This window comes from Schistocerca americana, chromosome 2 (genome assembly GCF_021461395.2).
Source record: "Schistocerca americana isolate TAMUIC-IGC-003095 chromosome 2, iqSchAmer2.1, whole genome shotgun sequence".
In the NCBI taxonomy this organism is placed as follows: domain Eukaryota; kingdom Metazoa; phylum Arthropoda; class Insecta; order Orthoptera; family Acrididae; genus Schistocerca; species Schistocerca americana.
The window spans coordinates 328,841,663-328,858,334 of record NC_060120.1 but is presented as its reverse complement, the minus strand read 5'-3'; the positions used below and the strand labels follow the sequence as shown (position 1 = coordinate 328,858,334).

The following is a 16,672-nucleotide window of genomic DNA, read 5'->3' as shown; positions in this document are numbered from 1 at the left end:
TCTGAATGCCCCCCTTCCCCTGCCAGTTCAGTTTTTTTCATTGTCTATATCTTCATGATGTAAATGGGAACTGTCATTATAGAACATCCTTCCACCATGCTGTCTTCATGGCCCAAATCCCCACCAGCCTTTGTCACTATGCCCCACCTCCTTCCCTACTTCACTCAATTAATTCACTCCCACCTTGTTCTTTCTGCATTCTCCCTCTTCCTTTATTCTATACCCCTTCCCTTTCCAATCCACTACTCCATTTCTTCATGTGCCATTTGCAATTTTCCCTACATGCATCAAGGCAGGCTGCAGGTGCCACAGTCCTATGCCATTCTATTTCCAGCATATTCTGCAAAGTGTATATACTTTTATAATATTCTCAAGAAGATTAAAACAGTGTGATAGTCAGGGTATCAGTCATGAACCTTCTCAATGAGTGAGGTTTGACTGAAAGTTTGACTTACAGTTTTAATCTGTCAGAAAGTTTCTGTGTGATTTTGTTGTTGTGTGTATGACATATAGAGTACAGCATAGCAGGAGAATAGTTTCCAGCTGCAGAAGGATACGTATACGTCGTGTTGAAGCAGCATATTTGACCACTGAAATGTGGCAGATTAGATGAAGCAAAACATGTCTGACAAAATACGAGGTGTATTTTTAAGTAAGTACTGTTTTGAAATAAAACTAAAACAGTTAGACTTTTCTTAGCAAGTTCATTTTTAAATGAAAACCTGTACTTTAATCTACTTTTCTACATAATTCATGCAATAGTTTCTACACAATTCATACTACCAGCTTTTGAATACCATCCTCATGGAAAACTGCCACCTGATTAGACAACCATTGCAACAAGGTCATTTTGGCATTGTTATCATCATTGTAGTGCTAACAAGTCAAAAGCCTCTTCAATTGCAGGAACATGTGGTAGTCACTGGGCACTGGATTGGCGCTCTATGGTGGGTAGTCAGGTTGTTCCCATCCAAATGATCAGCTCTTGAATTTGATTGGCCATGTGTGGACAGGCATTCCCATGAAGCAAAACAATCCCCTTACTCAGCATGCCATGCCTTTTGTTTTGGATTGCATGGCAGAGTTTTTCTAATGTCTCACAATAAGTCTGAAAGTGGATGGTCCCATCACAATTCAAAAAATCCGCGAGAAAAAAACAGTACACAGGATTTTTCTGGGCTGAAATTATTTGCTTGAACTTCACTTTCTTGGGTGATGTTGATTGCTGTCATTCCATGGATTGCTGCTTTGATTTATGTTAAACGTAAGTGACCCACGTTCCATCAGCTGTGACAATTTGGCTTAAAAATTTGTCACCCTCATCACAGTACTGCTCTAGAAAAGTTAAAGAACTGGCTGCACATTTGCTTTTGTACACCTCAGTCAGCATTTTTGGTACTCATTTTGAGCTTAACTTTCCATAATTTAAACATTTTGTAACAGCTGCATAATGCACACTTCTTGACACTTACCGGTAATGTTGAAAGAGTAAAGTGTCTTTTCTGTATCACTTTTTCATCAGTTTTCTGCACCAAATCATCAGTAACTACTGAATGTCATGCACCTTGTTACTCATTGTGCACATTCGTACTGCCATCTTTAAAAGATATCATTGATTTACGAACCACCCCATCGTTTATAATCTTTCCTCCTTACACTTCTCTAATCTGCTGATGAAATCCAGTCACTTTCACATCTTTAGCACAGCATGTATTTTGCAGTCAGTGGGATTCTCAATGGAGACCTTTCAGATACTCACAAACATGCCAACAAATGACTGTAATGGAGTTTGTGGCTTGCCAATTGAGTGTGGCGCACATTGTGCATGTGCCAAATGCTGACCATTATGCTGCAACGGTGGAACTTCAAAACGGTACTTACTTTAAATACACACCTTGTATAAAATCATTTTTTTCATTTGTTCATCAGACAGGTCCTTGAATTAAAACTGTAGTATAAAATAAATGTTCATTCATGTTTCATACCTTTTTCTGGATAACAGTTCATACCTTTTTCTGGATAACAGAGGGCTATGAATGTAGGTATTTCTTAACCAGTTTTAAATGGGGTGGAGCAGAGTGTAGGAGACAAGGAAAGGAAACTCGATCACACACATAGAATGCTGTGGAAAGAAAAATGGTCTGAGGGAAGTAAGCTTCACCTCCATCTAGTAATACTTGTCAGTTGCAGAGGTGATGAACACTGAAATATTTCATATGATCACAGTTAAAAGTGTCTTGTGCAGATAATGCTATGGCTTGTTGCATCATAAAAAAATATTTTTTTGTTTCAATTCCTCCCTAAAAGCACATAAATGTGTATTCTCAGAATTCATAGAGTTGAGCTAACAGTAACAGAAGCGAAGTATAATATTAATGTTGCATGTCATGTACTAGACATTTCATGGAAATTAATGTAAGGTAAGCAGTCAACCATGGATAACATTAGAGAACATTCTTAAGTGAATTGTGTGTCAGAATTTAATTTAATTGTTTGCTATTAACTGTTATTTTTTTCCTTAAAGAGAAAGAGAGAAAAAGAAAAGAAAATGTTGTGATTTCAGCCAAAAGCTAAACATTGAGCATTGAGACAATCCAAACCTTTAAAGGTCTCGGTCAAATGTGTTCTCATTCCCTACATTAGACTTCGTCATTTTATTCATATTTTACTCCACCTTTGTTTTCCCGTTTTACACTCAGATGAATACATTGTCCCCCCCCCCCCCCCCCCCCCCCCCCCTCCCCCCATGAAGTCCAAGATGCTGCATTTATTACATCCTTTATTACTGTCTAATGGCTTTGTCTCTGAGTTCCCTCTCTCTAACATACTGTATTTATTTTATTACATTCTAGGGCATGTACTTTGTGTCATCTGTGTTGCTGATGCGGATGAACATGCCACCAGAGTACCGAATCATCATTACACAAGTCCTGGGTGAACTACAGTTTAATTTCTACCACCGATGGTTTGATGTCATTTTTCTTGTTAGTGCTCTCTCATCAATTGGCTTCTTGTACCTTGCTCATAAGCAAGCTGTGGGTGATGGTGGCTAAAAGCTGCCAGCATACGGCAGCAATCGGAGCATAATGTGTCAGTCAAGATATTAATATCTCTAAGGATGCTGTTTTATTGAGGTATTGTCATGTTTTGACATTTCTGTTTGTTCAGGAATAATGTAACATCAGTCACAAACAAATAATGATTCATTTCTTAGAAGTCACTCTGAGAGAGAGACAATTAATATATATCTGTTTTAATCTTTCAGTCGGCAAAATACTTCTAAACAATGAAATTTGCTTTATTAAATTTTATAATATTATTATGGTTTTGTTCTTAATACCATCTACTGCATCCAGATGTTGCAACACAGGGAACTGATTGAATATTGTGAAATTCATGCAGCAGACTGGTAATTAATAAATGATATTTCTAATTATTTGCAATTCCAGTAGCATAGTGATGAAGAGAACTATATCCAAAAATATATCGAACGAGGATGTCAAACTGTGTGATATCATTCTAAAAGTTGTTATTGGTAATTTCAGTAATGTAGTGTTTTGTACATACTAAGTTTCAGGTGACTGTTGAGTCACTTATCATGCATCATCTTCCAAAACCTTCATTCATTTGTGTGTGTGTGTGTGTGTGTGTGTGTGTGTGTGTGTGTGTGTGTGTGTGTGTGTGAACAATCTAACAATTTCATAGATCTGGGAAGGAATTATGTACTAAAACGTATTAGAAATTGGGTTCCTCTGCTGCTCTTGTTAAATTACACCTGTAATTTTATGCTTCTAACAACAATACAGTGCTTCACTAGGATAGGAAATTCTTTATTAATTGTGTATTGCTTCCTGAAGATTTGAATGAAGTATAGTGGAATCAGTGTCTGCATAGAGAGGCACTGCACCTTGATTCGGCACTATGTAGTCGCCGAGAGGTGCGTGTGTAGCCTATAGTTCCGAAGAAGCAATATTCTCAGTCTTGTTCATGTGCTTGTTGACGGCTCAAAATGTCTCAGCTATTCAGCTACTTAGTGAGTTGTTATGTTTACTACTCCCATTATTTATCTTCCACCAAGGACTTTCCATTACCATTTTAAGATGTGAGTTAACTATATATGACAATAACACATTTAAACAGAGCATAAAATATGAGTGGCCAATACTATACTAATTTCTGTTTTTAATCCTTTAGAACCATGTTTTGTATACTGAATGTGAATATAAAAATTAACTGAGAATGATTGTGAAGAAAGTGAAGTGTATGGGTCAGTCAATACCCTCATCAAGTGTAATTAACGAGATGTGTGAGAGTTAAGACATGAAAACAAACAAACTACTACAAAGAAGATAGAGATCATAACTGAAGATACCTTTTTCTGTAATTCAAGTTTAGTGGTCATGTTTAAAGGAATGGGTAATCAGGATCTGATTTGTCTGTCCCTGCTAGAAGTTTCTGATATATTTGCATACAGTTGTCTTCAGAAATGTTCATGCACGTTCCTTGTTTCTTGTACTTCAAGATTTCCTTTCTTTTTGGCCCCACGTCATTATAATAATCTTTGTGCCATAATTTTAAATGATTATGGAGACCAAATGTTAATGCACTTGTGGCTTAGGACTGCCCATGCAAGCTGCATATGGCTTGTTTTCTGTCCAATGCTCTATAAGAAACTGTCACACTTACAATCTTCATTTTGACATCTCTAAAAAGTATTTCCATAAACAAATTTTGCAAGAATAATACATGAAACTATAAAAACTTCAACATACCTACTTCTCTGTGTGCTTCATAAATTATACTAGAACACTCATTGTCAGTGTCCTTCGCTTATCTTTCATCAATAGACCACCTCTTCTGATTCATCACCACCTCCTGTGATAGCATTATAAACAATAAGATCGAACACACTTGGCAGAATCTCTGATTTACTCATCAGTTAACTAGTCAGCTGATTGTCTTCTAAGTTTCCTGCTACCTATTTCCTTTTGATTGTTGGCAGCTGTGGTGGTTCCAGAGATAACCAGAGAGAATGTAATATTTAGCTTTTTAGCTGCCACTTTCACACGTCTTAATTAGACACATCGTCCCAGAAATTCAAAATGTCAAAGTAGTTCCATAGTCAGGAAAAGAGTGTAGGGGTGCAGATTCAGGAATCCTGCAGTGCCATTCTAGGAAAAGTCCTAATGAAGATAGTTTGGCGTTGCTTTCATCCAACTTATTATTAAGGATCATGCATGTAACATGTGAACAACTGTGAGGAGGGCTTGTACGATGTCTTCTTGTGTTTTTGTTGTGATGGATGAAGTGAAGGGAGAGGAGGAAACCCATTGCTGGCATATAGTCTACTCCTCTTGAATAGCATCAAGGGAGCCGACTCGCTTAACATCCCCCTTTAATAGACGGATCACCATCAACAGTATCACATGCCATCACTTCATGAGACACTGCCGAGAGGTTTAGAATTTAATCAAGGACATTGACACAGGAACTGGTGGTCAGGAACTTTACGCCACCACCTCTCCTCCTCTTGCTGGCCAAATATTGGAATTGAAAATTTTCTACCATTAGGATTCAAATTGGTTCACCCCTTAGTGAAATGCCACTGCACAAGCATACATAAGTGACCTCAGCTATGCAGGTGGGTTTTCACAGAAATTACTTAAATGAAAACTGCATTGGTTTCTAGGAACTGAGGGACTGATAACAGAAACACAAAATGAACATTTTGTATATCTGTTAGCACTGCTTACATTGTTAATAGTTCAGCAGTTCTGTTCCACATAGAGCAACTCTGTATGTTCAATTATTGTACTTTGAATTTAGTGTGATGGTGGAAAACTGATTGAAAGCAAGCAAGGGTTTAAAAGGAGACACACACCCACAATAAAGAAGAATTACTAAACAGTAGATAGGCATACAAAGAAGATGTCAGTGACTTGCTTTCTTCATTGGAGCATAGTGGCTTTTCTCATACCATATTTGGAATGAGAGTAAATAGAGCAATTTGAGCGTGTCTTATCTATTTAAACAGCTTGATGTTATCCTTTTTGTATCACTCCATGTCTGTTAGTTCCTCTTTCTTATCATTTGCTCTGTTATGCAGTGCTACATTAACATTTTCCTCTTAATTTGCTGAATATATGTTCCCTGTGTTGATGTATATACTTTCTTCACTGAAAGTGTCCAGTCTTTGACAGGTAGAGCTCATAAGTCACAAGTCACGGTAGACTGTGAATACATTTACCCAGTGCTTGATTTGTAAAAAAAGAGGTTCTGTACTGTTACTTCCTGCGGAGGAGGTGGGTGGGAGGGTGGGTTGTTTTTGAAATTTAGACTTCTTAAAGTGTTATTTTAATGCTTTCTGCACATTTTAAAAGTCAAATACAACATTGGTACTGGTAAAAAATAAGTTATATCGTACAATATCTCAAAATCTGTGGTTCTGATTTTTTTTCCGGTATGGAGTGCTGGTGTGTACTGTCAAAAATCAAGCACTGCATTTATCTCTTTTTGCCATGTGTGGATTTCTTATGGACCTATGTTGTGTGCTGCAAAGACTACTGGTGCTATAAGCTATGGTGAAAGACATTTTGAGTGGAATTTCTTGTACCATTGCTACTGTGAAATCCTTTGCAGAAGAAGAGCACAAGAATACTGAAAAAATTTAATTAGCATTTATTTTGTTTCCTCAGCTGTTTCGCTTTTGTAATGAAGGTTGTGTTACATGTTCATTCATAACACATGCTTCACAAATACCTCTAAATAAACTGTTTTCACTGTGGCCTATTATGTAGATATTCAATTGTGTTCAGTGCATTTCAAATTGTTATTATGTTATAAAATTGTAAACATTCCTCCATTTCCAAGTACATAGTTCTAACATGTGTAATTTGTGAATCAAGTGGGCTGTGCTTATTTCCTTAAAAGGCTTTACCACATTGTGTTCAAAATGAAACTCGACAACAGAGAGAGAGAATTTTTTTAACAATATTTCTTGTACTGTTTCTGTATTGAAACTGCAATTTATGCATCCTTATTGTATCATTTTCATTTAGCTTACATAAAGGAAAGTTTTATAGATGCAGAATAATAATTTCTGAATATGTATGACATATATACCCAGGATCCCACTATTATTGTACACTGATAAGCCAAAGCATTATAACCACTGCCCGTTGCAATATCAGATGACACCTAGTGGCATTGTGGGCACAAGACACGGTAACAAAAGTGTGTAAGCAGAGCAGACACAGATAGGGGATCACACTAGTGAAGATAAGGGCTGCAAATGAGGAATTCCATTGAGATAAGCGACTTTGACAAGGGGCAGATAATTATTAACAGAGCCTTTGAACAAGTGTCTCAAAAATGGTGAAGCTCATCAAATGTTCATGTGCTACTGTTGTGAGCGTCTACAGAAAAAGGTAAAAGGACACTGAAACTATCACTAGGCACTATATGGTTGGATGCCCATTACCCTTCACAGAACATGGGGTTTGGAGGCTTGTCTGCCCTGTAAAGTATGATTGGTGGTGATCGGTGGCATCTCTGCTGAAAGAGCACAGTGCTGGTCCATGCACAAATTTTTCAGAGCACCCCATTCATTATACAGTGTTGAACATGGAGCCCCATAGCAGACCACTACTATGTGTTCACATGTTGATCCAACATCATCATCAATTATGATTGTAGTGGGTACACGGTCATCGGGTTTCAACTGTTGATCAATGGAAACATGTCGGCTCTCTGTGTGAATCAAATTTTTGCTGCACTAGGTAAATGGATGCCTCTACAGATTCCGTCATCTAGGTGAATGGCAGTTTGGAATATGCAGTGTGCCCCAGCTGGTAATAATTGAAGACATGCTGATAGCTGTGAATCACCTGCATCCCTTCATACTTGGTGTCTTCCCCGATGGTGATGTCATATTTCAGCAGTTTAATTTTCTGTGTCTTGGAGCCATAACTGTGCTACAGTGGTTTGAGGAGCATTATAGTGAACTCATATTGATGTCTTGGCCACAAATTCGCCTGGTGTACATCCTGCAGAACTCATCTGGGTCGCTATTGGTCATCACCAATACGCAAATCAGTGGCCTATTATTTACACAAATTACGTGACCTGTGCATAGACACTTAATGATACATACCTCCAAAAACCTACCAACAAACTGTCAGATCCGTATTTCGTTCCAAAGATGGACAAACAAGCTGTTAAGGAGGTGGTCATAATGTTTTGGCTCATCGGTGTATAAGTGCTTCTAGCATCATAGTAATTGATAGAGTGTATATCCTCTTTATTTCAAAGAATGTGCTTTTGAAAGCAATACATACAATTCTGTGCATACTCTATAGCCTAAGGAATCCACAGCGAACAAATCTTTTCCTCAGCATGCTTTACACTGCAGAAGACTACCTGTGTCTCACGGTATGTCATATGATGCCTCTTTTCAATCGAGTAGCACACAGCTTCAATGTTTTCGGGAGCAACATCTGAATTTGGTCAATCTGTAAATGTTCATTGCTGATAGAAGCATGATCCTGACAAAATTCTGCAGACCCCAATTGCAAACTGTTTTTCTTAGGAGGATTGATTACCATAATTTGAATGACATGATTTGAGGCATTGTCATTGAGTTTGGTCTTAATGAAAATGTAAAATATCAGCCAGTGAAAACTTTCATGTGAAATTTTTGTTTTTTTCAGCATACCTTTTTTAACACTTGCAGTAACACTTCTCATTAGTGATATGTAGTGGTCATTTGTGAAAACCTAAACATTGACCCTCATAATACTGTACTTTGTGTCTCATTAATCATGTTTCATGCTTATGCTGTTTGCTCTGTTAATTGTGTGGCTGTTTTTGCCATTCACTCCTTTAGAGTCTCACAACATATATCCCCTACGCTGGTTCTAGGTATTATAAAAAAATGTTGACACTTTTGCTATCTTATTTATTACATCCTGATTCTACCTTAATTAATCCATTTTAAAGAACTTATCAGTTTATGAAAATTACAGATCATTCAGTTCTTTACTCTACCTACATTTTTGTTGATCAACCAGTGTTCAGGTGAAAAACAGTTTACCCTTTTTGAGTCACCAGGGAAACCTTTTTATGCTACAAAAATTGTTACAGTGTGAAAGAACATTTCATCTTGTTATGTAAAATATTCTTCTAAGCCAAGCCTCATTTCCATAAAGAAAGACTTTATTCTGCTAAGCTAATTTATAAATGTATGGTTGCAGATAAGGGTGACTTTGTGATTTGTGCCAAATGACTGTGCATGCGTTCGTGCGTGCATGCGTGTCTTGTCTAATTCAGTGTCAAAAGCTTACTTGTTTAGCAGTGTTTTTGCTCTGCCTGTGTGTGACTCAACATCTCCATTATATAGTGAGTAGAAATCTATCCTTTTCATTAATATTGTCATTACTCCATCCTAGACTTTCCATTGTTTGATTATATCAGAGCAGTTTTATCACTAGTTCAGCTACACCATTAAGAAAAGGAAAGTGCTAGTTTTCATTTTGAGACTAAATTGTTTTAGAAATTTTCTGCAGAAAGTTAAATAGTCATGGTATGTGAGAGTTACTTACTCTTCCGATGTTTCTGAGTTGTGATCATTGACTGATCTTTTGGTGGTCAGTAAAAATTTGTTGTCTGTTTGAATCGCATTTACAAGAACCTCTCTTAATCTTTGTCTAATTTAGTTTTATTCATTTAATTAGTCTGGGATCATGTATTAAAGCTGATTAACAACATGAGACTGGTTTTTAATTAAAGTGGTGACAAGGTGCTACCCCACATGCTGAATATTATGTGTAAGTGATTATGCTCAGTTCTCAGCAAAAGATCCTAACCAAGAAGGACAGGAGGTTACTGTCACTCATTTCTAGAAATTGTGAAAAGGAAAGTTGCTACTCAACATGTAGTGGAGACACTGAGTCGCAGATAGGCACAACGAAAAGTCTGTCACAAATAAAGCTGTTGGCCAGTAAGGCCTCCATCAACAGAGACGACAGACAACACACACACACACACACACACACACACACACACACACACACACACACATACACACACGGGGGCATGAGGAAGTGAATGGGTTGGGGTATCTACCTCAGCACTGTTTGTAGAGGTTCATATTCACCTTGATTGCATGACAGTGTATAAAAGAGTTGGCAAAGGCCGTACTGGCTGAAAGATTTATTTGTGGCAGTCTTTTTGTTGTGCCTATCTGCTTCTCAGCATTCTGCTATATGATGGATAGCAACTTTCCTTTTCATAATATTGTTACATTCTGTCCTGGATTTTCCATTGTTTGATTTCTAGAAATTGATCATCTGCAATTCTACTAAATCATAAGTCTAGCATTGCTAAGTGGCAGGTAACACTGTATCCTGGGTTTGTTCAGTTGTTACTGTACTCATGTGAAATTAAGAAGTTTTCATGGCATGGAGGCTTATTGATCTGCAGAAAAAGGAGAAATCCAATGCTGTGGTGTCTGGAGACTCACCAGTTACCTGAACACCCCTCTCCTCTCTCACCAGCACATCATCATCATGGCTGTAGTACTCCTGGCCAACATCAGTCCCCAATCCCTTCAAGTACACCCCCTTGCCCAGGTGCATAACTTAATCACATCAGAGTTTACCTTTTGTTTGTGTATAAATAAACCTGTGACGGCTTGCTAAGACTATGAGGTCTGTTAAAAAATTTCTGGAACTTTGTCCACAAAATTTTTCTATGCCTACCTTGTGCATAGTTTATGCCTACTTATTGTGCGTGGTCTCCTTCAACATACTCTCCTTCACAACTGATACACTGCTCCCAGCAATGGTTCTGCTTCCAGAAGTAGTCTCGATACACCTTCTGCTGGATCACATGAAGCACTGTCTGCGAATTTTCTTTTATGTCGTCTATCATTGCAAACCTTTGTCTTTTCAGTGGGGTTTTCAACTTTGAAAATAAAAAAAAAGTCCGCAGGGGCCAGGTCTGAAGAGTACAGAGGATGAGGTGGCATAGTGATTTCATTTCTTGTGCAATAGTTACACACAAACAGGGATGAATGTGGGGGTGTGTTATCATGATGCAAGAGCAATGAATTGTACACCGTATTAAATTTGTGACATGAAGCACTTGTCAACATCGAGTCTGAGTACTTAAAATGAAAGGGTGCCACATATGCACAAAATAGTGAGGCAGTTAACATACGTAGGGTAACGTCTGCAGACAGATTATGTTGTGGGTACAGTGGTTACACTGGAAGGTTGTCTGCTAAGAAACTAGATTTCTATTCAGCAGTATGGCAATCAAATTCTCCTCCATCTATTCAGCAGTATGGCAAGCAAATTCTCCTCCATTCATTGGATTTGTGCCTCCTGCAAGAGATAGGGGTGGGGTGGGGGGAGGGGTGGGTATGTGCTACACCTGAATTATGGGCTACAGGCTTCTTATTCAAGATGCAGATTCAGTATAGGGCCAAGTTTCTTAGATTATGTGCTGCGTGGCAGTGAAGTGATGTGTATGTGCCACTAGGTAGAGTGGAATGACTGCAGTAAGATGGGTCAACATGGATTGCATCAATGTGGACTATTTAACGTATCTACAGGGAATCCACTCACAGCCATGTAACGTGGAGTAAGAACAGAGGTTGATGACAATCGAGTTCAAACAAGACAGGAAGTGATACTGTCAGGTCTCTCTCAACCAACTGCTGAGTAAACATTACGAAAGGAATGGCATGCAATGGACTTTTAGAATTGGCTACCTTGCAAAAGTTCAAGGTGCCAAACAACATTGAAACTGGGCAGTAGCTGACTGGAGTTATACAGTCAGGTCTAGAAAGTCACAATTTTGCCTCTTTTTCAAATGATTCAAGGCACTGAGTGCAGAGGTGGCCAAATGAAACATTTAATCTGTGGAATGAAAAGAATGTAGTTCGGGCTGGAGGTGGTTCTGTGAAGTTTGGCCATGTCTTTCCTGCCATGACTTGGGCTCACTCATTCAGATTACCTTGAGCATATATCAGAGTGTTTATTTCAAGTGACAAATTGTAGCTCTTTCTTCTACATCTTCACGATGAGTATGCTGAGGACACACTTGTCTTCCAAGATGACAACAGCCTTGTTCACAGGGCCTGCACATCTGTATTCCTCTTTTGACAAAAGCAATAGCAACTTGACTGGCCTGCTAATTCACTTGAGCTTAATCCCATAGAAAATGACTGGGACTGTTTGGAAAGGGGAGGGGGTGAAATGTAGCAGTCAACATCTGTGCTGTGAGATCAATGAGATAGCAGTGCAGGATCTAATTATCAATGAGTGGCTTTAGCTGCATATGGAAAACATGAAGAAACGTATGGACTCTCTTCCTCACCTGTGTCCATTACCAAAGCCAGATCCATGTTACATGGTGTTAGTGTGATGTCTCCTTAAGGTGTAAAATATTTTGTCTGGTGTGCTTATGTATATTGATGAGCAATTAAATAGAGACATATTCTTAGTATTGTTTACAACTCTGCTTTAGCCTGTGAAGGAGGCAAGTTGCCATGAAGCCTATTCCACTAGCCACCAGAGGTGTTAGGAAAAAAAATCATCCAGTGCCCTTCAGTAGCCATCCGTGACCTACAGGTGTTGTGAAATGAAGTGTAAGTCATGCAACCCATTTGCAACAACATCCCACATGGGCTCAATTGTATTGGGGCCAAGTTGGCATATGGGAGACACAAGTAGACCTACAAATGTGGAGGCTTCATCGAACCACTATCATTCAGTTTTTGATAATGGAGTGATATGTTGTCGTTATGAGCATTTGTAAGTTGGGAACATGTGCTTGTCTCTTGTTAATAAAAGTGTGCATGTGTTACTCTGCCACATACTGTTCATAAAGATTGCTTCAAGAACTAAATATAGTCATGAACAAGTCATAGATTTTCAACCCTGAGTCAAATGTTGTTCTGTTTCCAACCACTTTATATTTGCTGCAGGAATACCTTAGGTGTATTTAACTGTGATTTTTGTCATTTTAACTTGCTAGAGTTACAGAGTGTCTTAAGTATCATGTACCTGAAGAGGATTCCAGTTTTTTATCTGGTCCAACAATCCTAATGTGAATTTCTTCCCAGTATCATTCTATTTGAATATTGGGTAGTTTGTAATAACAGGCCATGATCTGTGACTTCCATATTACCTACCCATTATTGGTAATTTGAATCAACATGACAGAGGCAGTCACTTCAGTGTAGTGCAATTAATCAGTGGTCCTTTGGAATAAAAAAGAAAACAAAAAAATCTTGTTTATCCAGTGCTCTACTGCCAATCACATGGGTGGTGCAAAGTCTGACAGTAATATGGTTACAATACCAAAATAGTCAACTTAGGCATGTGAGTACTCTGTCTCCTGCATAACAGCTCTCTCTTCCTTTAGTACGTCCTCTATAATACAAAAGGAAAATTCAAAAATTGCTGGATGTGACTTAGCCAACAAAATATTTCTGTCAGAGCTGGTAGGTAGTGTAGACTTGGTTGTACAAAAGATATAAAATGCAGCCACATAGAAACAACTCATAGACAGAATGTGTGAGGTAGGGGTTGTAGCTGAATAATTGGTCCCAAGTTTATGCCACTTTTTAATTCTATTTGGATGAAAGCATTGTGTCCACGTAAAAATTTCACTTCAAAATGGCCAAACTATCAGTAGACATTATAGAACAAACTATCCAAGGATGAAATCCACAACTGAAGACTCCTGCCCATACCTCATTATGGGATGTAATATCTAAAAGACATGATCTCAGAACAAATATGCAAGATATATGTAGTGCCAGATGTGTTAGATTGGGAAAAAATGTGATGTGCAAAGCTGAATGGATCCTCTACAATCTATTGTCTGATTCTATCTGGCAATTTGACTGGGAAGAACCAAAAGTGTGATGGCATCTTAACTTCATTATTGAGATGGTTGCATCTAGGGTAGCTCTAGTAAAACATGCATATGTGTCATAATGTTCTAGAAAGTGAATGACTATCTCTTGCAACATAGAACCTTGTTGGCACATCATTGATCCAAAAATCTTTGTCACCATAATCATATTTTTAGTGGAATACTTACTCTAGATTTTCTGCTTATGGAAACTAATACAGGGCTGAACTGTACTCATTTGGCTCCTTAAATCATAGGGAGGGAAAAGTCCTGTTATTGAAATTCCTCTATATTTGCCAGATTTTAATTCTGCGAAACAGAAATGTCATGTTACACATTATGGAAGACAGTTATGCCTTTTGCAAACAATTATATCTTCTGTATCACATGACAGTCTTCCAAAATGTTTTGAGTTTTATATCTTTTTGTTTCTAAGAAAAGATTGTTATTCATGCTGGGTTCTGCTGGTTATGTAAATGTCAGCGGCTGTTGTGAGTTTTCACGTCCATCCTCAATTTTCCTGGGTACACTTTGTATCAGATAGTATTTACTACTGTTGCAAATTGATATTTTATTTAAAAACCCTAGTGCAGTGATGTTGTGGAATTAGAAGTGACACCTGATGGTGATGGCGGTTGGTTGCCTGTTGACTACGAAGTTGGTTTTGTTGTAGAGTGCATCAGCCTCCTCCTATGATGATGACCATGTGAGGTGATCAATGTAGTGGGGGTCACTGCAGTCTATGCCTTATGTTAAGAGTCTGAATTAAGTCACTCTGGTGGCATCAATGGTTATGTCTGAAGCAAGTGTGGCATATCTTGCAGCTGCTGCCTGCGGAGGACCTCAGCCAGAGCCTGCGTATTGACACAACCACGGATCCATACCTGCCGGGGAGGGTTGTCAACACCTGAGTTGGAATAAGACCAGGTGTTGTCTTCATTTATTGCTTGAAAGTCTTGACCATTTCTTCAGACTCTTCTTTCGTAGAAGTCAGTATGATGGTATGTTGGCAGTATATGAGCAATTTGGCAGAACATCACTAATAAGGAATCACATTATGCCTCTGATGGACCACATAATAATAATGAATTTGATCCTGTAGACATCAGATTGCTGGTTAGTGGGTGAATTTATGGGATGGGCCACCTGGTTGTGTCCTATAGTGGGCACTCTGACACTTGAGGTGATCAGTGTTAACCCTCGAGCAGGTGCACCGTTTTTCATAACACGAGCGGGCACGCAGCACCCTTTGTACACATAAAAAGAATAGCTTTCCTTATGTTACCAAGGTAAGTCCAGTATGATCAAAATCACAGTTTAATCTAAGTTTATTTAAACAAGGAGAAAATAAACTTACATAATACAGGGTGTTTCAAAAATGACCGGTATATTTGAAACGCCAATAAAAACTAAACGAGCAGCGATAGAAATACACCGTTTGTTGCAATATGCTTGGGACAACAGTACATTTTCAGGCAGACAAACTTTCGAAATTACAGTAGTTACAATTTTCAACAACAGATGGCGCTGCAGTCTGGGAAACTCTATAGTACGATATTTTCCACATATCCACCATGCGTAGCAATAATACGTCGTAGTTTCTGAATGAAATTACCCGAAACCTTTGACAACGTGTCTGGCGGAATGGCTTCACATGCAGATGAGATGTACTGCTTCAGCTGTTCAATTGTTTCTGGATTCTGGCAGTACACCTGGTCTTTCAAGTGTCCCCACAGAAAGAAGTCACAGGGGTTCATGTCTGGCGAATAGGGAGGCCAATCCACGCCGCCTCCTGTATGTTTCGGATAGCCCAAAGCAATCACACGATCATCGAAATATTCATTCAGGAAATTAAAGACGTCGGCCGTGCAATGTGGCCGGGCACCATCTTGCATAAACCACGAGGTGTTCGCAGTGTCGTCTAAGGCAGTTTGTACTGCCACAAATTCACGAAGAATGTCCAGATAGCGTGATGCAGTAATCGTTTCGGATCTGAAAAATGGGCCAATGATTCCTTTGGAAGAAATGGCGGCCCAGACCAGTACTTTTTGAGGATGCAGGGACGATGGGACTGCAACATGGGGCTTTTCGGTTCCCCATATGCGCCAGTTCTGTTTATTGACGAAGCCGTCCAGGTAAAAATAAGCTTCGTCAGTAAACCAAATGCTGCCCACATGCATATCGCCGTCATCAATTCTGTGCACTATATCGTTAGCGAATGTCTCTCGTGCAGCAATGGTAGCGGCGCTGAGGGGTTTCCGCGTTTGAATTTTGTATGGATAGAGGTGTAAACTCTGGCGCATGAGACGATACGTGGACGTTGGCGTCATTTGGACCGCAGCTGCAACACAGTGAATGGAAACCCGAGGCCGCTGTTGGATCACCTGCTGCACTAGCTGCGCGTTGCCCTCTGTGGTTGCCGTACGCGGTCGCCCTACCTTTCCAGCACGTTCATCCGTCACGTTCCCAGTCCATTGAAATTTTTCAAACAGATCCTTTATTGTATCGCTTTTCGGTCCTTTGGTTACATTAAACCTCCGTTGAAAACTTCGTCTTGTTGCAACAACACTGTGTTCTAGGCGGTGGAATTCCAACACCAGAAAAATCCTCTGTTCTAAGGAATAAACCATGTTGTCTACAGCACACTTGCACGTTGTGAACAGCACACGCTTACAGCAGAAAGATGACGTACAGAATTGCGCACCCACAGACTGCGTTGTCTTCTATATCTTTCACATCACTTGCA

At 39.0% G+C, this 16,672-nt stretch overlaps 1 protein-coding gene across 2 annotated transcripts in view; it reads left to right on the top strand.

Moving 5' to 3' along the window:
* LOC124595251 (Golgi pH regulator A) overlaps positions 1-15,122 on the top strand; it is a 109,156-nt gene extending 94,034 nt beyond the window's left edge. The window contains exons 9-10 of one of the 2 annotated variants that reach the window (XR_006978187.1): positions 2,853-3,134; positions 14,751-15,122. Coding sequence is in view for 1 of the 2 variants with exons in the window: in XM_047133916.1 (XP_046989872.1) it covers positions 2,853-3,053 (201 nt within the window). In the remaining variant the exon portion in view is untranslated. Of the gene's footprint in view, positions 1-2,852; positions 7,097-14,750 lie in introns of those variants that run through there. The other variant, XM_047133916.1, reaches the window with a different exon arrangement.
* The last annotated feature ends 1,550 nt before the right edge of the window (positions 15,123-16,672 follow it).